The 25,436-nt window shown below is 32.5% G+C and overlaps 2 protein-coding genes across 3 annotated transcripts in view; one reads left to right on the forward strand and one right to left on the reverse strand.

Moving 5' to 3' along the window:
- LOC148949102 (WD repeat-containing protein 48-like) overlaps positions 1-3,368 on the forward strand; it is a 30,288-nt gene extending 26,920 nt beyond the window's left edge. For both annotated transcript variants that reach the window (XM_089093170.1, XM_089093171.1), the window contains exon 3: positions 3,184-3,368. The gene's annotated coding sequence lies outside the window, so the exon portion shown is untranslated. The remainder of the gene's footprint in view (positions 1-3,183) is intronic.
- Positions 3,369-7,046: 3,678 nt separating this feature from the next.
- Positions 7,047-25,436, reverse strand: part of Rpp21 (ribonuclease P protein subunit Rpp21) — a 32,318-nt gene continuing 13,928 nt past the window's right edge. The window contains exons 2-3 of the mRNA XM_089093175.1: positions 22,210-22,295; positions 7,047-8,206 (exon numbers count right to left, since the gene is read on the reverse strand). Of these exons, the coding sequence (XP_088949301.1) occupies positions 7,474-8,206; positions 22,210-22,295 (819 nt within the window). The 3' untranslated portion in view covers positions 7,047-7,473. The remainder of the gene's footprint in view (positions 8,207-22,209; positions 22,296-25,436) is intronic.

Consider the following 25,436-nt stretch of genomic DNA (forward strand, 5'->3'; position numbering starts at 1 on the left):
TTAGCTCTTTCAGAGAAAAAGCCGCCAACAGTGCCCCCTTCCCAAGGGGGCATTTTCATTCGCCAACTTTAATGTCCTATCCTCCAAACAACATTTTTAAGGGATTCAAGTCGATCGGCCAAAGGAATAATGAATTTGAAATAGTTCAAATGAATAAGGATTCCGCTCTACTGTGCGTTTTCTATAGGATTTATATTCTAAAAAATCCCAATGATTGGCTCATAACGTCTTTGCTGTTTCTTCTTTGATATCTTTTTCTATGTTTTTGGAGTTTTATAACCTCCTTTCAGACTTCGGTTTCTATATTTTTTGGACTTCTCCTTAGCTCCCTCCAACATAGCCCAGGAAAATACAAGTAGGTCAACCCAACCGCTGGCGAAGCATAATGTTCCAAAAATTCGCTGATAATAAGATAAGATGGAAAAATTCAGTATTGGATAGATTACTGGTATGAAGGCTCTGAAGGGGGCTGAATCTAAACTAAAAAGATGTGCCAGATACCAGGGGTGTATCCAGACGATAAATAACAGTTCCAATAGGGATACATCTTTTTTATTAGCAATGAAAAAAAAACAATAAAAAAATATACTGGATATTTTTCATTTTTTTTCACTGTCTAATAAAAGGATTTATCCCTACTCGAACTGTTAATTATCGTCATGGAAAAGCAGTATGATCTTCAAAATTACCTAGGGGGTATCCAGGATTATTCTTCAGGAGAGGGCAGTACAGAAAAAAACTTTAAAAACGCATCAAAAATTTGCTTATATGAATTTTGTTACGTTTTTTACAAGTTCGACAGAAATGTCGGGGGGGGGGGGGGCAGGTTCAAACCCTGAACCGCCCCCTGGTTATGGTCTTTCCAGAAACCTTTGCGGTTGCGTATTTAGCAGATTTTCAAAGTTTTATGGCTATTTGATAAATGATATAGTAAAAAATAAAGGTTAGACATGTATATATATATATATATATATATATATATATATATATATATATATATATATATATATATATATATATATATATATATATATATATATATATATATATATATATATATATATATATATATTATATATATAGATATGTATATGCAATGGATCAGGCGAGGGAAGTAAGCAAGGGGAGGCATTTGGATCTGTATCTTCTTTCTCCCACTCAAAATCTAGTGGTTTTCGCGCTATCAAATTTCTTTATTCCCTATTTTTAATAAAAGTCATCCTCCGTAAATGTCACCCCTCTCTTCTCCTTGAAAAGTTCTTTTATTTACGTCTGATCAAGCAAGCACACAGGCATTTTACTGTAAATCTAAAGATTACCCCGATGTTTCCCATGATTCTGATTATTCTTTTTTGTACAGTCGGCCTGTTTTTTTTTGTTTTTTTTTCGTTTTCTCCCCCTCCTCTCTTTTCAAATCTAAATCCTTTATAATAAATTCATGTTTACATACCTACTACCGATAACAGTTAAAATACATGTTTAATAGGGTAAATACAGTAGATGTTCAAAATACAGTAACATGTTTTTACGCTGCAATATAATCTAGAAAACGAGAAATCAACCGGTTTTAGCCCCAAAAATGGAAGAGTCTTTAATTTCAGATGTAAAAGCATTTTATAATCAAAGGCTCTAGATTAAATATATATATTTAAAAAAATTATATATAATATATAAAAATATATATTTAGGACTTCCTCTGGTATGCAGGATTTGCTTGAAGAGTTCTTGTGACTGAAGTCTATCAATGATCACCTGCTTTGACAGATTTTAATACTTTTCTACTTAAAAAAATTGAGAAAATACTATTTATCTTTTGTAGTCCATAATTTTAGACAAGAGGGCCTCTAAATTTTGGCCTCTTTAAATATTCATCAACATTTTCCCTTTTTTGTCAAATAAGATTTTGTATTAATCAAGCACTGTAAAGTATTTTCAAACCACATGTAAATAGGGAGGTACAAGGGGGCCTTTGTGTCTGGGCCCCCATCAAAATCTCAAGTAGACAATTTCTTATGTTTTATACACAATTGACACATTATTTGTAGTTTGTTTTGTCAAATTCAATTTGTGTTTCCATTTTTTTGTGTTGTGTAATATTTTAAATTCACGGATGTTATAAGATTGTGAGGCCTTTTGTGAGATTAAGAATTTTTCTTTTACAAAACTTGCTGTGTTTTAGCGTTTCAGACCCTTTTTCTGCCGATTTTTTTTTTCAGGGGTGTTGAAACTGGGTTGACGGCGTTGAAACAATTTGTCCTAAAAAAATTTGAGAGTTCTCATCCAATTGGAAACTATCATTTTTTTTCTGGCTCTTTGTAAGTAGCAAAAGAGAGCTGAATAAGCTACTGTGTTTGCTGTAATGCTTCTATTTACAAGTATATCTTGACGAGGCTGAAAGTTTTGAAAACGTGCCTTTAATGAGAGTTGGGTCATTTTGATACAAGATTCCTCCTTCTTAACTAGCTATAATAAATACAAAATTCTTCCTTTTTTCTTACAGGAGAAACTATTTGGTTTTTAAGTTCGCTTTTAGAGCAATTGGAAACACTCATTTTTAAGGTTACGGGTTTCTAGAAGATTGAAAACCATTTCATCGGAAAATTGCAAAACTCTAATTAACTTTACGTAAAAAGTAATTGAGGTAGGCGTGTATGTGACTCCCTCCCTTATATTTAGCGCAAATTCTGTTTGTTTTATGTTAGCATCGCTCATTAGTTTTATGGGAACACACTTTTTAAATTATTTGATTTATACTTTTGATAAAATAAACTGAAATGTCTTAATTGGAATTCCTGGGGTAAAATAAAACAACTGTGAGGTATCGTTTAAGAATCATGGGATTACTTGTAGCTTATTCTAAAATGCACAATCTTGACACATCTGTCCTCTGATCATAGTTCGTCTCTATTAAAAAGAAAATCAAAGCTCTTTTGGTGATTGAGCATTAGTAAAAGTTTTGTTTTCTCTTTTCAATCGTAATTGGACACATCGGTAATATGAATTATTTAGATTGCTTGCTTGTTGACGGAATAATCCCCAATTTTCACGAATATTTTTCTCTGTATATGTGTTTACACATATACCTTTAATATTTTTTCTCTGTATTTTACTATATTGTAAATTTAACTATATTTACTGTATTATATGTATTTAGTATATTATAATTTATTCTTCTTCTTTTAGTTCCTCTTATTGGTGTTAATGTTGTTTGGATCTTAAAGAAAATCCTTATGGGTTAAGGAATGGATGCCACTTCTGTGTTGGGCTTGAAGATACACATGATTCTTCTCAATAAAATTTTATTTGTCTGCCGAAATTTGTTGGTGAAACCAATGTTTGTAATTATTTAATTAAAATATTGAATTATTTTGGATGCTTTTTTTTCATATGTGTGTGTCTAGGGAGGGGGGTGAGGGCGATTGCAAACTTTCCACAAGCAGATAGGACAACCCGAGAATAAAAAGTCTATATAAGTCTTGTTTTAAACTTTTGGTCTAATTAGAAAGAATCCAAGGATATTAGATAACGGAAGGGGGGGGGGGGGGCAAATTAGATCATTAATAAAAAGAAGTATTTTGTCTGATTTCATTTTTTAGTTAGGAATTAAACTTTCGATAAGTAAGGATAATTTGCGACAAGAAAAAACTATTAAAGAAAATTTTTGATTTGCAAGTATTATGTTAACAAACTACGATCCCAATCCGAAATATATATAGAGACAGAGATTAGAAAGTTGGGCTACTTTCCGCATAGTTTTGGGAGCAGAATTAGAGGCGTGTATTACCTAGCTTAACTATCAAAACAGCCTAAAGAGGGCTGTAGACCCGTTAGTAAGATAGGTTAAGACATATATTTACATACAAATATAATTTCATTCTTATCTGGTGCTGCCTTAGAAAGAAGGCAGCACCAGTGAAATTTCCCCTTTGAACCCCTTATTTTGCCATCGGATGTTTTTATTTCTGGCTCATTAAACCTCATTAAGCTCATTTCTGGTAAATAGGAGTCATCCCTACCGCCAAAGTTAAGCAATGAGCAACTATGTCCCTATTTTTCTTTTTAATATTTATATATAAGAAATTGCAGAATTACAGACCTACTTGATATACTAATAGACTTGATATACTCCTGGATATACGCCCTTTGTACGATAAATTGTCCTACGTTTAATAGAACTTATTGCAATTAAATATAAAGATGTACTGAATAAGCGCAGTTATTGTGCAATACTGACTGTGGCTATACTATATATTTTCACCAATTATTTTCTGATTAAAGAATAGAATTTTAATTTCTTGACCTTTGAAGCACAACAAGAAAATAATAGATAAAAACAAGAAGAACAATAGGGAAATCTTTTCAGAAGACAGTGAAGATAATTGAATGAATGTTTCGGCCCTATGTCCAAGGGCCGTACTCAGCAAGACCAAAAATATATAAAAGAAAGAAAAATCACGACAACATGCGACATATAAAACTAAAATGTAAAATTTTTCAAAACAGTTCTGGGATCCTTACTCCAGCGAAGTTCAACCAGGACTGATAAATAAAATGGTTTTTTTAAGATTCGTAGTGATTTTTGGGATGCAAAGGAGGTAAATATTGTTTGAGGGCTTATTAACAAGAAAATAATAATTCAAAAAGTGCATTTGGAGACAAATTGTTATTGGATGCCAAAAATAACGAAAATTGAGTGCAATAAGGACTATCGAATGAGGGGTGGATTGCATTTTTCATGTTGCTAACAAAAACACCAAGCTATAGCCAAGCAATAGCTTGGTGTTTTTGTTCGTACTTTTCACATTCAAATGATGTTTATTTGGCAACACGAAGGAATATCTGTACCAAATTGGAACGACAGATTATCTGTAAGTATTGGTTATCTTCTAAACCTCACGGGTCGCATCAAACCCAGACATGGACGCCGGGAAATATCAACAGAACTTCATCCTCGAAATTCTAAGATTTTCACAATTTCTCCCATAATTTGACACTGTTTTATAAATATCGCGTTTTCTAAGTAGGTCCAACCTACTTAGAAAATCTGCTGGCCCTAGTCTCATTGTTTTGACTCAAGTTACCGTGAGTAGTTCCTAAGGCAGACTTGAACTAATTGCTAAGGTTGTCTGAAGGCATTACTGAAACCAATGTAGGGATATAACACTAGAATCGTGAATCAAATATTCCCGTGAAGCAAAACAAGTGGATTATTCATGTTTAGTAATACTAATTTCTTATAGAAATTCGTAAAAATAAACTTCTTGTGACGTTTTTATTTTATAATACATTTTAATTTGATTTAATCATTATCTGACTCATGTCGACGGTTAGCGTCGTTAAGAAATGTAAATATGTGGTAGGGTCTATTAGAAAATAAAACATCAACGAACGGGGTTTCTAAGGGACAATCTTAAAGAAACCAAAAGATCTAAGTGATCGATATTAATCTAGTTTCATCAATTCTGAATCTGTTCGAGTCACTAAAGACGAAATTAAGTCTCAAAACTCGCCAAGGATAATCGCCTCCCCTGGATATATCTCTAGTCCATACGCTTGTCTATTTCATTGTAAAATCAATTTTAAAGGATTTTTCAATGACTAACAGGCCCCCCACCCCCTAAAAAAACAACAACAATAATTACAAGAGGATACCAAAATAATGCGGGCAGCGGTATCCTGAGTTTTTGCCTACAATTTCCTATACATTTCTCTGTGCACCCACTATTTTACTGTTTTTTATTCGATTTTGCCCCCCCTCCCTTCGCAAAAAGACCAAATAAACTAATTTAGAATGCTTCATTTCGAGCAAAGTTGGAAAATTTGTCTTTTTAGCAGAATTATATTGTGAATCGTAAGAAGCCTGAAAATGGGCAAAATACATGGTGCAAAGAGAAATTAAAAATCCTATCTTACGCCAAAGAAACATCAACGAAAGGAGGTTCATCGCCCGGAGTTCCCTATAGGGCTATCTCAACTGCCGCATTAAGGGTCATAAGATTATGGAATTCGATCTTCAACGGAAATTAATACTTCACTGATTGTTTCGACCCCGTCGACGTTTTCTGCGCTTCATAGAGGGATTAGGAACTGAAACCATCTTGATCAAAATATAAAAAATGTTAATGATATTTCTTCAGCTAAGAGTGTGATTAACGATATACTCTTTAGTGAGCATGAATTTAGTCTGTTTTGAAGGGAGGGAGGGGATGAATAAATTCGCAATTATCGCCTCTCAGGGTGTGAATAGAATAGTTTAAACTTGATGAAATTGTTTTTCTTATCACGTTTCTAGTGTTGATTAGGAAGTGTGTAATGATTTTTTTTATTTTTGTGTATGTTTGCCCCCCCCCCCCCCTCGGACAAGCTTTTTACATTTTGGGGTGACTGTTAAACTATGCCTGTTGTTTGTTTTGATATTTTTCCCCTCTCTATGGATTCTACGCCTTTAGAACTTCTGAATCAATAGCCATTCCAAACCTGCAACCGTGTAATTGCTTCAGTATTACGAAGAATAAGAAAAACGGAAGGCCTTCTTCTTTCCGTTATTCGCCTTATTTACGATAATGCCCACGATTCAAGGATTCTGTTTCCATTATTTGCCACTTACGAAAAATCACAAGACTGCAAATCCTAAAGAGGTAAGCGCATGCTTCTAATTAACAGTTAGTGGTTGACATTACCCAATGAAAATTGAAGGATGCAAATTTAATAGAAAAATTTAACTAAATCAAATTAAACTCAAATAATAAGAATGCAAATTTAATAGAAAATTTGAACTAAATCAAATTAAACTCAAATAATAAGGAGGCAAATTTAGTGTAAAAATTGAATTAACTCAACTTAAACTCAAATAATGAGGATGCAAACTTAGTAAAAAAAAATTTAAAATTGAACTAACTCAGCTCAAACTCAAATAATAAGGATTCAAATTGAGTGGAAAAATTGAAAATTGAACTAACTCAACTACTGAAATAATAAGGATGCAAATTTATTAAAAAAAAAAATTCAAAATTGAACTAACTCAACTTGAACTTAAATAATAAGGATGCAAATTTAGTAGAAAAATTAGAAATTGAACTAACTCAACTCAAACTCAAATAATAAGGATGCAAATTTAATAGAAAAATTGAACTAACAACTCAAACTCAAATAATATGGATGCAAATTTAGTAGAAAAATTGAACTAACTCAATTCTAATTCAAGTAATAACGACAAAAGTATAGAGCAGATAATACACGCTAAAAAAACTCAATGGATACAAAACATCACTTGTTTTCCGGAAAAAGTTTATTTCTAAGAGAAAAGAAGAACAAAACCTACTGCACATAAAAATATGACGTAACGTTCAGGATTTATTTACATAAATTTTAAAACAAAGTATTTCTAACAGTACCTTGTTTTGGACCTTAATTATGTACACTCAACCCAGATGCATCGTTTAAATGGCAGACTCGCCTCAACGATTAATACCACTACGATCCACCCCGATAATATTGATTTCTAGAATGTCCCCTAGATTGTTGGTACCCACTCTGATTATATGCATTTTTTGGCCCTCCCCTGAGTGGGTTATGGCCACCTCTTACATATTCTGATTGGAATCTTGCATTGTTCACTATTTTATCATCGGGGTTCCACCGGTGAACAATAGGGTTTTTTAAACTCGATAGTGCTCCCTTTCCCCCCTCTGATTTTCTTGACCCACTTGCACATTCTATATTCCTTCCCCTTTCATTTTGTGACAGGAATCCCAAATTGCTCACTAATTTCTCATTGGGGCTCCACTGGTGAACACTAGGGTTTTGTAAACTCGATGGTCCTCCCTTTCCCCCCTCTGATTTTCTTGACCCACTTGCAAATTCTATATTCCTTCTCCTTTCATTTTGTGACAGGAATCCTGTATTGTCCCCTGGTTTGTTATTTGATTTCAACTTGCTGACGTTAGTTTTTTCTATGGACCGAGGAGCCTCTTCTTTTCCAATCTCCTTTTTAAGCTTTCCTTTTTGAAATGATTCTATGGTTCCTTCAATCCGATTCTTCTTTCCTGGATTCCATGGATAGATTTGTGTTCTTTGACAAATCTGGCAAGTGACTCTGTTAAATTTAGGAGTTCGTTTTGAAGTTTTCCACTTAACTGTAGCAGTATCGCCTGGAATCAATTTTGAACAACACCCTTTGCAGATTGTTCTCCTCAACTGCGGCGAGCTTAAAATAAAATAAATGTTGGAAATCTCCAAAAAAATTTTAGTAGAAAGCTAAAAAAATAATATAATTCCAATTGCAAAAAACTAAACGTTAATAAATTTTAAAATATTAGTAATAAAATTAAATTTGCATAACAAGTAACTAAAATATAAGTTAATTTTTAAGAGAAAGATGCAAACTGAGGGGGCGGGAAATCTAGTCAAAAATTTCGGTGGAGATCAAAAGCTTTCTGTGGAGAACTTTATTGAGGTACAAATAACAATTTTTGTTGAGGCAGAAAGAGGAAATCGAGATTTAACTGAACACAATTTAATTAGAGAATGCAAAAGCCTAAACGTTAGTAAACTTTAAACATTAGTAATAACATCGACTTCATATATCAAGTGACTAATATATAAGCTAATTTTTAAAAATATAGTGAGGGGCCGGAGAGTCCAGTTTAAAATTTCGGCAGGGAGCAAAAGCTTTCTATACAGAACTTTAGTGGGGTACAAATGAAGATTTTAGCTGAGGCAGAAAGAAGAAGTCAAGTTCTAATGTGGGAAAAATCAGAAAAGAAAATTGAATTTGTTTGGTCATTATGGAAAACATCATAAACAAATTTATGCTCTCCTTTCTAAGGTGCAGAGGATTGGATTCCTGAAAAGGGGTAATATAAGGAACTTCGTTTCATTAGAGACGATTCTTAGAGATCTTTTTAAATTGTCTCTATCCAGTCATGATTCATTGCTCAACCGGTTAAGACCGTATTGCTTGCTATCGCCCACTCTATGAATCACGTAATGAAATGACTGACGATGGATTATTGCTAAATTATCTGCATGCTGTGATATAATGAAAACTTTGTACAATCTGATAAAAGACAATCTGAAAATACAAGCCTTTCCCTAAATAAAACTTAACAACGGAAATCATTAGCTATTACTCCTCCAAAGTGATTTAAGGCTCAAATTATTAGTGGTATGAGATTAAAGGAATAGTACAGTGGGGAAAAAGGACTGATTTAGGACTGGTGGCTTCTTCTCTTGCCAGTAAGTCAATTTTAGCTATTACTAAGTTAAGATGGGCAAGAAAAAAAAATAAAATAAAAGGAGTCGTTCAGATATTGATTCTAGCGAGGATATTGCCACAAGTACCCCAAATACGTCAGGAAATCCGGATATTCGGAAGCCAGTGACAACTCGGGTTTCGTTAATGACCCTATCAGAGGAATTTGCAAAGATGATGGACATTATGCGTGAAACTCATAGCTCAGTCCAATCAATTGAACAGCGATTCATTGTAGTAGAAAATAGAATAAAAGCAATTGAATCAGAGCAATTAGCCTTAAGGTCTGAATTCTCCGGGATTAAGTCTTGTACAAATGCTGTAGAAAATGACATTTCTTTGTTGAAAAATGATAATTTTGACCTGCAGTCAGAAGTTAAATATTTAAAAGAAAAGATCCTATGTATGTCTGATAGGCTTATGGCTGCAGAATATCAGCCTAACGAAAACAATGTGGTTGTATGGAATGCAGTCTGTGAGGATGAAGATCAAGCCAAACATATGTTTACCGAGATATGTACGGATGGACTAAATTTACCAATGATATCTCATTTTTTACTTGTTGCAATAAAAAAAGATAAGAAATTTTTTAAGGTTAATGTAAAAAACCGTGGAAACAAGATTGAAATCCTTAAAAATGGGAAGAAGGTTAAAGGAAGAAATATAGCAAACCAGGGAAACATTTATGTGAGTGATGATGCCCCATTTTCTGTGAGAGAGGCAAGAAAAAAACTATATGAAAAAAAATTGTTTCTTTTTCGCTTTGTTTAATAAAATAGATATGGAAAAGTTAATAGTGATGAATTTGAAATGTTTGGGTTAATGATAATTTTTATTTTTGAGTTAATAATTTAAAATATTTGTTAATGTGAAATTATTTTGAGTGGGTGGTAGCGGGCTGATGTCTTTTTGAATGGTTTTGCCTTGTGCCATGAAGCTTGCAATAATTTGTTTTTTTAAATTGTATGTCCGCTTTGCCGGAATATATTTTGTTATTTTTTTTTGTATTTATCTAGGTCTAGATATATGTTTAGTAGATAATGATTTTTTTCGCCACCGCCACCCTCTACCGTCACATACATTAACTTTTATTGATGATGGTTAGAGATATCATTTTTCCTCCTGGGAACAGTACTGTCCTGCAACTTGAAAGTCGAAGGGTTGATTTTTCAAGCCAGTTTAATGAAAGGATAAATAGAAATTTAGATATTAATGCCACTGAGATTTTCACAAATGAACCATCAAGGTATATTTTTAAAGAAGGGGCACTACCCTTGTATTGTGATAGGGGCCATTTTGGCCTTAACATTTTTCATTTGAATTCTAAGGGATTAAATTCTGAGCATAATTTTTTATCGGAATTAATATATACTAATGCCTTTCAGGTGATCGCTTTAACTCAAACGCGGTTAAATGATAATAACTCGCAATTACTACATATCCCTGGTTATAATTTATATGTAAGGAATCGCGAGTATTACCAACATGGAGGCCTAGCAGCTTACATTGAGGCTGATTATAAGGTTTCAGTAAGAGAAGATCTTACAATATATAGAGAGAAAGTTTGCGAGTGTTTTGTTTTACATATATCTAGAGAAAATTTGAATTTTTGTATTGTTTTAGTATATAGACCTCCACAGAGCCTGCTCCAAGACTTTATGGACCTATTTGAAGAACAAATAATGAAACTTCTAATTAACTCTATTCCATTTTTTATTATCGGGGATTTTAATATTGACCTTATACATCAGTCATCTGCTAGCACTGAATTTATTAATAGAAGTTTATCTAATGGGTTTCATCCTTGTATAAATATCCCTACAAGAATTAAGGGAACATCAGCTAAGCTTCTAGATAACATCCTTTCTAATGTACCCTTGAGTTTTCTCAGGATCCTTATCAACGATGTATCTGACCACTTTGGAGTTTCAGCTAGCTTTAGAACTGTCACGAAGGTGGTTAAAGGCAAAAAATCAAGGATTCCAGTGATCAGTAAAAATGCGAGGGTAAAACTTAAAAATTATATAGAAAAGGTGGATTGGTACGATGTTCTAGGCGATGTTCAGGACGCTAATTCAATGTTTGTTTTATTTTATGAAAAGTTGCAGAGTTTGATAAGTTAAGTAGTCATATTGAAACCGTTTAATTGAAAGCACTCAAGTAAAAAACCTTGGATTAGTCCTGTGATTTTAAAGCAAATAAATGTAAGAGATAAATTGTTTAGAGCTCAAATAATTAACCCGACACAAGAAAATAAGCAATTATATAAAATTTATCGAAATAGGTTGAATACAATTTTAAGAAATGAAAAAAAGAAATATTTTGAGAAAAAGTTTAAGGAGGTCGAATGATGCCCTAAGAAAACCTGGGGACTAATAAAAGAAGTGATATGATTAAAAATAAATAGTGTACCTGATGAATTAGTTAGTGTAATGGGAAAGACTTTGAATTCTGAAAAGGACATATGCAATGAATTTCAGAGTTGTTTTTCGAATATTAGTCTGAATATAGCTATGTCAGTTGTACCTGATAGTGATGATCCAACGTCCAAGTCCTTACTGAAGGACCCCATTGATGCATCTCTTCACCTTAGACTTCTAACAGTTGATGAAATTAAAAAAAAACTATTTATAGGTTACATACCAATTCATCTGGAAGCGATCATATTTCTCTAAAAACACTTAAATGTATTTTTCCTGTTATAGCTGAAGTTTTATGTGGGGTAATTAATGAGTGTTTTCGTCAAGGAAAATTCCCAGACTGTTTTAAAGTTTCCCGTATAACCCCAATTCATAAGGGTGGCATTCAAAATGACCCAGGAAACTATAGACCGATATCTATTTTACCCATTATTTCCCGTGTTTTAGAGAAGTGTTTTAGTGTTAGAATGATGAGTTTTTTGGAGGATCATAAGTTACTGGTAGAGACACAATTTGGGTTCCGTAGAAAAAGGACAACGGAACAGGCGATTATTTATTTGACAACTATTATTAATGATATATTAGATAAAGGTTTAAAAATAGGTGCTATATTTTTAGATCTGATGAAAGCTTTCGACACTGTGGATCATGAACTTCTACTTAAGAAGTGTGAGGTGTATGGTTTGAGGGGTAAATCATTAAATTTTTTTAGAAGTTTTTTAAGTAAGCGTTATCAGTATATCCAACTAAATGATTCTTCTTCCGAAAAAAAGCGTATTGAAATAGGTGTTCCGCAAGGATCAGTTCTCGGTCCTATATTATTCTTGATATTTATTAATGATTTACCAAATTGTCTAAATAATTTTTGCTATAGAATAAATGAACTAACAGTAAACCCGACTAATGAAACAGTTTCACTTTTTGCTGATGACACAACAGCCATTAGCACAGCTAAGACGGCGGAGCTGCTGCAGATTTCCATGAAGGAATCAGTTAATAGAATTACAGCATGGCTGAGGGTAAATAAATTAAGGATTAACATGGCTAAGTCTAATTTTATTATTTTCTCGCGATCATCAAACTTTTACCCATAGATCAAGGAATTAGATATGCCCAATGGCGTTATAAAACGGACTGCGTCTTTTAAATACCTTGGGATTGTAATAGATGAAACTGTATCTTTTAAGGAACATGTTACTTTAACTAGCAAAATTCTGGCATTAAATCTTGGTATAATGAAGAAACTCCAACATTGTTTTCCCAAGTCTGTCCTTCGCCATCTTTATTTTTCTTTAATACACCCATATGTACTTTATTGTTCAAGTATTTGGCTCTCTACTTTTTCTTCTATCCTAAAACCAATAAGAGTTCTACAAAATCATGCCGTAATAATTTTCACTGGTATTTCATCATGTGAGTCTGTTCGTAAATTTTTTAAAGAGGTTATAGTTCTGCCAGCTGCAGGCGTATGTGAATTATTCGTCGTGTGGTTTATTTTGGAATGTAAAATAATGTTGAGCTGTGGGGTGGGAGTGTTTCATCGTCCATTAGATATAAACTTCATTCTCATGACACAAGGGGTAGCGCGGACTTCTGTGTACCTAGTGGTATATCTTCCCGTTCATGTTTTTCTGTTCTTTATAGAGGTACGCGGAAATGGAATAGTTTGAATAGTGATATTAAGACTATTGGTGACCCCAATATTTTTAGAAAAACCATTAAGGAATTGCTTTTTGCTGAATATGAGTTTTGACTGATTAATTGATTTATTTATTGTGGGGGTTTTGTTGATATGATGTTCCCAGAGGATGTATAATATATGATATTATTTTGTATTTATTGTTTAGTGTGATGGTATTAGTGGTGTCGGTTGCCAAATGTTCTTTGTTTTAAGGATTTTGTTTTCTCTACCTTCCCCACGGACAAGCTTTGCTTTTTAGGGGAGGCAGCAATAATTTTTTGTTGATATTTTTTTTTTTTCAATAAATCCTTCTTCTTCTTAGGTCTTACATTCTTTGGAGAGGCCGGGAGGTCAAACAGGACAGGTGCAATTGATTACTGGGCAAACAGAGGGATTTTTTTTTTTTTGCACAATGAGAGTCAATAAATTTGAACTTATTAAGAAGTACCGAGACATAACTGCATTTGAACGCCATAAAAAATACTACTAAAATGGTCTTTACGAATCCATGTTGATGAATTTTAGAATGTTTTCTTATTAACCACGATTCCAAATTTTCTAAAAAAAACAAATCCCATTATTTTACTGGACAAAACTATATGTACACTTTGCGATGATTCGGGTTTGAAGTTATTTTTGATCAAGAGAATTTACGAAATTATCTTTCGAAGATATAAACTTATTCTAAGCAGTGGACTCACTTTTAATTGCAACACAAAATAGGATACATTTTTTGCTGTTAAAATAGGACTGGTTTACCCTTTACAGTTTTAACAGGACATGACAGGACTAAAACAGGACATGAACAATCATTTTAACATCAGGGACGTAATTTTCTATGGGACAGGGAGACAGCTGCCCCTCTCAGACTTCAGTTTGCCTCTCTCTCAGAGGAAATTTAGTTTCTTACAAAATCTTGTCAAAATTAAGATAAGCCTGCATAATTCAAGCATCCACAGAAATGGATCGTTTTTATTAGTATATAGTTTCCTTTATGGTCCTAAATGGCTCATTATTGAGAAGTTTTGAGAAGGAGGTTGTACTACCTGAAAGGTCATAGAAAAAATTAATAATATGGTTTTTGTAAATGAATATTATAGCTTTTAGAATGTATTCTTAGCGGAATAAGACTCTTTCTAAAAAATAGGAGTTTAATTGTTAGTCAGTCAAACTGTGTGTAAGTTTTTTGTTGGTTCTGAAAATATTGCTTTAATTGTCAATAAAGGATAGGTGTAACTTGGGGGGAGGACTAAATGGAACAAAAAATACCAGAGGAGCATTTAAATTTAAGAGAAAAACAATCCTCTCCTTGTTAATGGCAAAATTTCAAGGATTTTACAAATCTGTAGTTTATTTTACATGTTTATTTGTTTATTATATGTTTATTTGTTAGTTAGCTAGCATTATCTTACATATAATATTATATTATTGTGGTAGTTAGCTGATAATTGTCGTGTATTAAATGGTTATTAGTTAGTTAGGTAATGCATCTAAGAAGTCAAATATTTTATTGAAAGGAACTTTGAATAAAAAAAAAAATCGTTTCACAAAATAATTTTCAGTCTTCATTTTATTTCTTTGCTCTAACAGTAAATTTTACGAGAATATCAAATGTTAATCTTCTTTTTATGCAAAAAGCTTTCGGCAAAAAAAAAAAAAAAATCACATAACAGTTACATTTTGAAGAGTTATTATAAAGCAAGCTTTGCTTGACTTGGTTTAAGTTCAAGCCAGGTTAATGATTATTTCTTTGAGCCAAGTTGTGATTCTTCAGGGAGCAGGCCGAGCTAAGCTCAACCGATAGTAAGGTAAGATCTGTTATTCTCTTGTGTTTTGGATTTTGACTACAGCTATTCTCTTAAGAAAACACATGAGCAAAAACTATAAGGTTTTTCATTATTGCTCCTGTGTGGTTTTGGCGAAGAAATATTTCTTCCTTTCAGTTGTTCAGAAATTACATCGAAAATAGAGAAAAAAAACAAACAACTTTGCGCTGAGGTTCAAAAGAAACAATATTTGTCAGATCTACCCAATTTCCTTGATAATCCAGAGCCAATACTAATTTGATGCTAGGAGTGTGCCTATATGTTTTTTTTCACATTTCTTTTTGTATTTCAAGTATGTCTCAGAAATGTATGTTCAGTTTCAAGCTATTATATCTCAGCTCGACACTGCAGCTGTTCTTGTATTATCCCTTTGAACTGAACATTTTTGAGAAATGAAGGTTTAAAAAGAGAGGTGCCAAAAGGCAGAGGGGGGGGGGGGGGTGTGGGCAATTGCCATCTGGATTTTTTGTCCCTCTCTGGATTTTGAGAATATCTCTTTTTCCTATTTTCGGTGAAAAAAATCGAAAAAAACAATACTGGACTGATTTTATTTTTACTTTGAAGTTCTGTTTTGACAGGAACTTTTTTAAACTTTATTATGATCATTTTAGGCTCTTTCCAATGCAGTCCGAAATATTAAAAATATTTTGACTTTTTTTTTACTGAGCTCAAGTTCTAAAATGGTTAAAATAACATCAATTTTTGATTGGCGCCCCTTGTTTACAAAATAAATTCTTATCAAGCAGAAGTTTACTATGATCTTCTTTTTACTTTGAATTTCTGTTTAGACAGGAATTTTTTAAAACTTTCTATTATGATCATTCTAGGCTCTTTCCAATACAGTCCGAAATATTCAAAATATTTTGTCTTTTTTTTTTACTGAGCTCAAGTTCTAAAATGGTTAAAATAACATCAATTTTTGATTGGCGCCCCTTGTTTACAAAATAAATTCTTATCAAGCAGCAGTTTACTATGATCTTCTTTTTACTTTGAAGTTCTGTTTAGACAGAAATTTTTTTAAACTTTCTATTATGATCATTTTAGGCTCTTTCCAATATAGTCCAAAATATTCAAAATATTTTGACTTTTTTTTTACTGAGCTCAAGTTCTAAAATGGTTAAAATAACATCAATTTTTTATTGGCGCCCCTTGTTTACAAAATAAATTCTTATCAAGCAGCAGTTTACTATGATCTTCTTTTTACTTTGAAGTTCTGTTTAGACAGGAATTTTTTAAAACTTTCTATTATGATCATTTTAGGCTCTTTCCAATATAGTCCGAAATATTCAAAATATTTTGACTTTTTTTTTACTGAGCTCAAGTTCTAAAATGGTTAAAATGACATCAATTTTTGATTGGCGCCCCTTGTTTACAAAATAAATTCTTATCAAGCAGCAGTTTACTATGATCTTCTTTTTACTTTGAAGTTCTGTTTAGACAGGAATTTTTTAAAACTTTCTATTATGATCATTTTAGGCTCTTTCCAATATAGTCCGAAATATTCAAAATATTTTGCCTTTTTTTTTTTTACTGAGCTCAGGTCATAAAATGGTTAAAATAACATCAATTTTTGATTGGCGCCCCTTATTTACATAATAAATTCTGTTCAAGCAACAGTTTATACTATGATTTTCTTTTTACTTTGAAGTTCTGTTTTGACAGGAACTTTTCGAAACTTTCTATTATGATAATTTTAGGCTCTTTCCAATACAGTCCGAAATATTCAAAATATTTTGACTTTTTTTTTACTGAGCTCAGGTCCTAAAATGGTTAAAATAACATCAATTTTTGATTGGCGCCCCTTATTTACATAATAAATTCTTATCAAGCAACAGTTTATACTATGATTTTCTTTTTACTTTGAAGTTCTGTTTTGACAGGAACTTTTTTAAACTTTCTATTATGATCATTTTAGGCTCTTTCCAATACAGTTCGAAATATTCAAAATATTTTGTCTTTTTTTTTACTGAGCTCAAGTTCTAAAATGGTTAAAATAACATCAATTTTTGATTGGCACCCCTTGTTTACAAAATTAATTCTTATCAAGCAGCAGTTTACAATGATCTTCTTTTTACTTTGAAGTTCTGTTTAGACAGGAATTTTTTAAAACTTTCTATTATGATCATTTTAGGCTCTTTCCAATACAGTCCGAAATATTCAAAATATTTTGTCTTTTTTTTTACTGAGCTCAAGTTCTAAAATGGTTAAAATAACATCAATTTTTGATTGGCGCCCCTTATTTACAAAATAAATTCTTACCAAGCAGCAGTTTACTATGATCTTCTTTTTACTTTGAAGTTCTGTTTAGACAGGAATTTTTTAAAACTTTCTATTATGATCATTTTAGGCTCTTTCCAATATAGTCCGAAATATTCAAAATATTTTGCCTTTTTTTTTTTTACTGAGCTCAGGTCATAAAATGGTTAAAATAACATCAATTTTTGATTGGCGCCCATTATTTACAAAATAAATTCTGATCAAGCAACATTTTATACTATGATTTTCTTTTTACTTTGAAGTTCTGTTTTGACAGGAACTTTTCTAAAGTTTCTATTATGATCATTTTAGGCTCTTTCCAATACAGTCCGAAATATTCAAAATATTTGGACTTTTTTTTTACTGAGCTCAGGTCCTAAAATGGTTAAAATAACATCAATTTTTGATTGGCGCCCCTTATTTACATAATAAATTCTGATCAAGCAACATTTTATACTATGATTTTCTTTTTACTTTGAAGTTCTGTTTTGACAGGAACTTTTTTAAACTTTCTATTATGATCATTTTAGGCTCTTTCCAATACAGTCCGAAATATTCAAAATATTTTGTCTTTTTTTTTACTGAGCTCAAGTTCTAAAATGGTTAAAATAACATCAATTTTTGATTGGCGCCCCTTGTTTACAAAATAAATTTTTATCAAGCAGCAGTTTACTATGATCTTCTTTTTACTTTGAATTTCTGTTTAGACAGGAATTTTTTAAAACTTTCTATTATGATCATTTTAGGCTCTTTCCAATACAGTCCGAAATATTCAAAATGTTATGTCTTTTTTTTTACTGAGCTCAAGTTCTAAAATGGTTAAAATAACATCAATTTTTGATTGGCGCCCCTTGTTTACAAAATAAATTCTTATCAAGCAGCAGTTTACTATGATCTTCTTTTTACTTTGAATTTCTGTTTAGACAGGAATTTTTTAAAACTTTCTATTATGATCATTCTAGGCTCTTTCCAATACAGTCCGAAATATTCAAAATATTTTGTCTTTTTTTTTTACTGAGCTCAAGTTCTAAAATGGTTAAATCAATAAGAATTACAAATAGGGATAGGTCCTTTTATTAGACAGTGAAACTAAAATATAAAAAAAAAAAATAAAAAAAACAAAGACTCTAAATATTTCGATGACACAGTCGGTCATCATCATCATTAGAGTTACAAATATATCAAACTTAAAACAAACTGCTTTTATACTAAACAAAATAATCCCTTCCGGGTCAAAGCAAGTTACCAGTCCATTGACTTAAAAAGTTCACTATCTGTTCTTGAATTTCTTATACTGCGTTGAGTAAAGGTGGTACAATTTTCTTCATTTTCTTTGGTGGTACAATTTTCATGAGAATAGTAAAATGGTTAAAATAACATCAATTTTTGATTGGCGCCCCTTATTTACAAAATAAATTCTTATCAAGCAGCAGTTTACTATGATCTTCTTTTTACTTTGAAGTTCTGTTTAGACAGGAATTTTTTTAAACTTTCTATTATGATCATTTTAGGCTCTTTCCAATACAGTCCGAAATATTCAAAATATTTTGTCTTTTTTTTTTTACTGAGCTCAAGTTCTAAAATGGTTAAAATAACATCAATTTTTGATTGGCGCCCCTTGTTTACAAAATAAATTCTTATCAAGCAGGAGTTTACTATGATCTTCGTTTTACTTTGAAGTTCTGTTTAGACAGGAATTTTTTAAAACTTTCTATTATGATCATTTTAGGCTCTTTCCAATATAGTCCGAAATATTAAAAATATTTTGCCTTTTTTTTTTTTACTGAGCTCAGGTCCTAAAATTGTTAAAATAACATCAATTTTTGATTGGCACCCCTTATTTACATAATAAATTCTGTTAAAGCAACATTTTATACTATGATTTTCTTTTTACTTTGAAGTTCTGTTTTGACAGGAACTTTTTTAAAGTTTCTATTATGATCATTTTATGCTCTTTCCAATACAGTCCGAAATATTCAAAATATTTTGACTTTTTTTTTGCTGAGATCAAGTTCTAACATGGTTAAAATAACATCAATTTTTGATTGGCGCCCCTTGTTTACAAAATAAATTCTTATCAAGCAGCAGTTTACTATGATCTTCTTTTTACTTTGAAGTTCTGTTTAGACAGGAATTTTTTTGTTTACTATGATCTTCTTTTTACTTTGAAGTTCAGTTTAGACAGGAATTTTTTAAAACTTTCTATTATGATCATTTTAGGCTCTTTCCAATACAGTCCGAAATATTCAAAATATTTCGTCTTTTTTTTTTTTAATGAGCTCAAGTTCTAAAATGGTTAAAATAACATCAATTTTTGATTGGCGCCCCTTGTTTACAAAATAAATTCTTATCAAGCAGGAGTTTACTATGATCTTCGTTTTACTTTGAAGTTCTGTTTAGACAGGAATTTTTTAAAACTTTCTATTATGATCATTTTAGGCTCTTTCCAATATAGTCCGAAATATTCAAAATATTTTGCCTTTTTTTTTTACTGAGCTCAGGTCCTAAAATGGTTAAAATAACATCAATTTTTGATTGGCACACCTTATTTACATAATAAATTCTGATCAAGCAACAGTTTATACTATGATTTTCTTTTTACTTTGAAGTTCTGTTTAGACAGGAATTTTTTAAAACTTTCTATTATGATCATTTTAGGCTCTTTCCAATATAGTCCGAAATATTCAAAATATTTTGCCTTTTTTTTTTACTGAGCTCAGGTCCTAAAATGGTTAAAATAACATCAATTTTTGATTGGCACACCTTATTTACATAATAAATTCTGATCAAGCAATAGTTTATACTATGATCTTCGTTTTACTTTGAGGTTCAGTTTAGACAGGAATTTTTTTAAACTTTCTATTATGATCATTTTAGGCTCTTTCCAATATAGTCCGAAATATTCAAAATATTTTGCCTTTTTTTTTTACTGAGCTCAGGTCCTAAAATGGTTAAAATAACATCAATTTTTGATTGGCGCCCCTTGTTTACAAAATAAATTCTTATCAAGCATGAGTTTACTATGATCTTCGTTTTACTTTGAAGTTCTGTTTAGACAGGAATTTTTTAAAACTTTCTATTATGATCATTTTAGGCTCTTTCCAATATAGTCCGAAATATTCAAAATATTTTGCCTTTTTTTTTTCTGAGCTCAGGTCCTAAAATGGTTAAAATAACATCAATTTTTGATTGGCGCCCCTTATTTACATAATAAATTCTGATCAAGCAACAGTTTATATTATGATTTTCTTTTTACTTTGAAGTTCTGTTTTGACAGGAACTTTTTTAAACTTTCTATTATGATCCTTTTAGGCTCTTTCCAATACAGTCCGAAATATTCAAAATATTTTGACTTTTTTTTTTGCTGAGCTCAAGTTCTAACATGGTTAAAATAACATCAATTTTTGATTGGCGCCCCTTGTTTACAAAATAAATTCTTATCAAGCATCAGTTTACTATGATCTTCTTTTTACTTTGAATTTCTGTTTAGACAGGAATTTTTTAAAACTTTCTATTATGATCATTTTAGGCTCTTTCCAATATAGTCCGAAATATTCAAAATATTTTGCCTTTTTTTTTACTGAGCTCAGGTCCTAAAATGGTTAAAATAATATCAATTTTTGATTGACACACCTTATTTACATAATAAATTCTGATCAAGCAACAGTTTATACTATGATTTTCTTTTTACTTTGAAGTTCTGTTTAGACAGGAATTTTTTAAAACTTTCTATTATGATCATTTTAGGCTCTTTCCAATATAGTCCGAAATATTCAAAATATTTTGCCTTTTTTTTTACTGAGCTCAGGTCCTAAAATGGTTAAAATAACATCAATTTTTGATTGGCACACCTTATTTACATAATAAATTCTGATCAAGCAACAGTTTATACTATGATCTTCGTTTTACTTTGAAGTTCTGTTTAGACAGGAATTTTTTAAAACTTTCTATTATGATCATTTTAGGCTCTTTCCAATATAGTCCGAAATATTCAAAATATTTTGCCTTTTTTTTTTACTGAGCTCAGGTCCTAAAATGGTTAAAATAACATCAATTTTTGATTGGCACACCTTATTTACATAATAAATTCTGATCAAGCAACATTTTATACTATGATTTTCTTTTTACTTTGAAGTTCTGTTTTGACAGGAACTTTTCTAAAGTTTCTATTATGATCATTTTAGGCTCTTTCCAATACAGTCCGAAATATTCAAAATATTTTGACTTTTTTTTTACTGAGCTCAGGTCCTGAAATGGTTAAAATAACATCAATTTTTGATTGGCGCCCCTTGTTTACAAAATAAACGCTTATCAAGCAACAGTTTATGCTATAATCGTATTCTTACTTTGAAGTTCTGTTTTGGCAAGAGCTTTTTAAACTTTCTATTATGATCATTTTAGGCTCTTTTCAATACAGTACTCTTTCCAAAATTCAAAATATTTTGCCTTTTTTTTTACTGAGCTCAGGTCCTGAAATGGTTAAAATAACATCAATTTTTGATTGGCGCCCTTGTTAAGAAAATAAATTCTTATCAAGCAACTGATTAGTCTATGATCCTTGTGTATTGGATCTTTGGGCTATAAAAAGTCAACCCTAAGCTTGAAATACCCCTGAACGAGGCCATTACTACCCATGGTCCCACATGCATGTATATTCTCAATTAGATAGTCAATTTCCAAGCTTCTGTTGAACTTTGAGGTGAAATAAGGTCATGGCCAAAATACATTTAAAATAGACTAAAAAAAGTAAAAAAAAGAGAGTAAACTACTAACAACCGTGTCTGTGACTTGTTTTTGACTCCTGTTAACTGTTTCCCATAAGCAAGATTCAACACCTGTGAATCCAAGGCTATATGATCCTAAAAAAAAGAAATAAGAGCAGTGGTGAGATAAAACTAACAATAAAAAAAAATCTCAAGTTTTGTATACAATGTTTCATCAGTCACCTTATATTTACTTATCTCATTTCAAAACAATTCTGGACAAAAGACTCTTTGCTATCTTGGAAAGCAGTTGAGTTAGGAAAATGAAAGGTTCAAGAATGAATCCAGGGTCTGAAATATACCGAGGAAGGTGTTTTTAAACACCTATCTCTGTTTTTTCCTTGTTTCCAGGGCTTGGAAAATTGCGTAGAAGATATGTCTATGCTTTTATAAACTTTGGCATAAAAAGTTTCATATTAATTTTGAGTTTCAGTTTCTTTTTCTGTGTCTCTATGTTTTGAAAATACAGTTTCAATGATCTCAGTAGGATTTTAAGCTATACATCTTTTTCGAAATATAAAAAACATTTACATCTTAAAACTGTTAAATAAGGATTTAGCAAAGGTTTGAGGCCAAAATACTTTCACAATGAGTGCCTCATTTGAGCTGCAGCTCATTTCTGAAAATTTTATTTTCATAACACAGAGATTCATCAAGGTCATCAAAAAGTCAGTGCTGTTTGGAGGGGGAAGGTGTGGAGTTATATACTTTCAAAAGACTTTCAAGGCCCTGATTTAGGCTTTTTATCTATTCCTGGAAGTTTTACTTACATAGCTCAGCTGCTTTCCAACATAGAAAAAAGTATCTTATCTAGAATATCCCCCTCATTTTCGAACAAATGAAAAATAAACTTAGGCAGCTCCAAAGAAGTCCAATCATAGAGAGGTTCGAAAACTGTAGCCTAAGGCTAAAGACATACATTCTAAAGAATGTATGTCTATACAAAAATTCATATATAAAGATCCATATATATACAGGTATATATCTATATGTTTTTACATTGTATAGATAAGACACAAGATGTTTTGATAGATAAGACACATAAAATAAGAAATAAGAAACCATCTTCAGTGGTCTAACAATTTGATAAACTTTGTAGGTTTATTTTTTTCAAGGATAGAGGCAAGTATACATATTTTGTGCATCTTTTTTTTAGGTTTGATCTCAGAGCAATTTAGAATTTTAACGATTCTGAGTTATTTTTTGCATCATGGAAGACAAATAGTAAAGGTGTGTTTGTTTGCAAAATGATGTATATCTTCCTTATTAAATAAATTTATTTTTAAAATTTTTTGACTATTTTTAAAAAATAGTCTGGACTAGTGGACTGAGACTGCACATCTGAATGGACTGAGACTGCACATCAAAACTTATTTGCAAGTCAGGAACGACAGAAGACCTGGTATGATTACAACCGGAAACCCAGAGAGTTTGAAGCGGGAGAGGAAGTGCTGGTCCTCTTACCGTGTGGAAATAGTTAACTTTCAAAACTTCTCCAAGTAAACCTTCTTAGAAAGTACCACAGGGCAAATCCGAATGAAATCTTATTTACTCAAGCAGATAGCTATGCGGACAAAAGCCTGGAAGAGATGACAGACTACAAGGGTACAGGAAATGACGGAGACTTCGAGGAAGCCCTCCAGACATCCATAAATGGAATATTTAGTCATGGTCAGAGAAGGAAATTGGCTAAAATCTTGAGGAAATACAGAACGACCTTCTCGGACAGACCTGGGAAAACCGATCTCGTGATGCATGAGATCGATTCAGGCAGTAACCCACTGGTGCAGAAAAAACCCAATCAAGTTCCAGCAGCAAAACGACACCTGGTAGAAACCGAAGTGGCTAAGATGCTGCAAGAAGGAATCATTAGGCCGCCGGAGAGCGATTATGCATCAACGATAGTGGTGTTACCAAAGACAGATGGGACGGTGCGGTTTTGTGCCGACTATCGGGAGCTAAACAAAATTTCAAGGCAGAATTGTCACCCATTACCTCGCACGGATGAGATCCTTGAGGGAATGGGAACGGCTAAATTTATCAGCAAGCAAGACTTAACCTGAGGATATTGGCAGATAAAAATGCATCCTAATAGCATACACAAGACAGCATTTGTGACGCCAAATGGTCTATATGACTTTCATGTAACGTCATTCGGGATTCAAGGAGCAAATGAACTATTCCAAAAGCTCATGGATCGCGTTCTCAGAGATCTGAAATTCTGTCACTGCTACATCGACGATATTGTGATCTTCAGTGACACTTTCGAGGAGCACCTGCAACATATCAAATAATTCTACAGAGATTGCAGTCAGCAGGGTTGACAGTATATCCAAGGAAGTGTAGGTTCGGGGATAGTGGAGTTCTTGGGACATACAGTAGGAGGTGGAGTAGTTAAGCCAAGAACGAGCAAGGTCCAGGGGATCGTCAATTATCCAAGACCCATCTCGAAAAAAGACGTTCAAGCCTTTATGGGGCTAGTTGGATACTGTGGCCGCTTTATTCAGAGTTTTGTAGCTTTGGCCGAACCACTCCGCCAGATGACGACAAAAAAGGCCCCTGAGGTAGTCGAGTGGACTCCCAATGCAGAACTGGCATTTGAGTCTCTGAAGGAGGCGTTGTGTTCAGCTCCGGTTTTGAGAAATCCAAACTATAACGAGCCCTTCATACTACAAACGGACGCGAGCGGCAAAGGACTGGGGACAGTCTTGACGCAGCGGGCTGACGGGAAGAACATCCTATTGGCTTCATCAGCAGGAAACTAAAACCCGCTGAGAGTCGATACTCCACGATCGAGAAGGAGGCGCTAGCAATAAAATGGGCAATATCCAAGTTCCACGACTTCCTGGCGGGTCAGCATGTTTTCGTCGGAACTGACCATGATCGGTTACGGTGGCTTCATTTGATGTCGAATCAGAACGAGAAATTAGCTCGGTAGATTCTCGCCCTACAAGCATATGATTTCACTATAAGTAGCCGTCCAGGGGTTGCGAACGCTAATGTTGACGCTCTGTCAAAATATCAGGAATGGGCGACCCCTCCTCGTTTTGTAAATGCTGTATATAAATTTTTCGTTGTAGGATCCAGAACGAATCGTTGTCGCGGAGAATATAGAACTACCAGAGCACCTAATCATAGAGTGGCACATCAGACAAGAAGGTTTCACAGGTTTGATGGAGAAGTAGCCTCAAAGGAAGAACTCATGAAACCGTGCTTAAGGGGGAAGGGATGCGATGG

Source organism: Artemia sp. Qi Xiang Cuo, chromosome 8, assembly GCF_049724085.1.
Source record: "Artemia sp. Qi Xiang Cuo chromosome 8, ASM4972408v1, whole genome shotgun sequence".
In the NCBI taxonomy this organism is placed as follows: Eukaryota; Metazoa; Arthropoda; class Branchiopoda; order Anostraca; family Artemiidae; genus Artemia; species Artemia sp. Qi Xiang Cuo.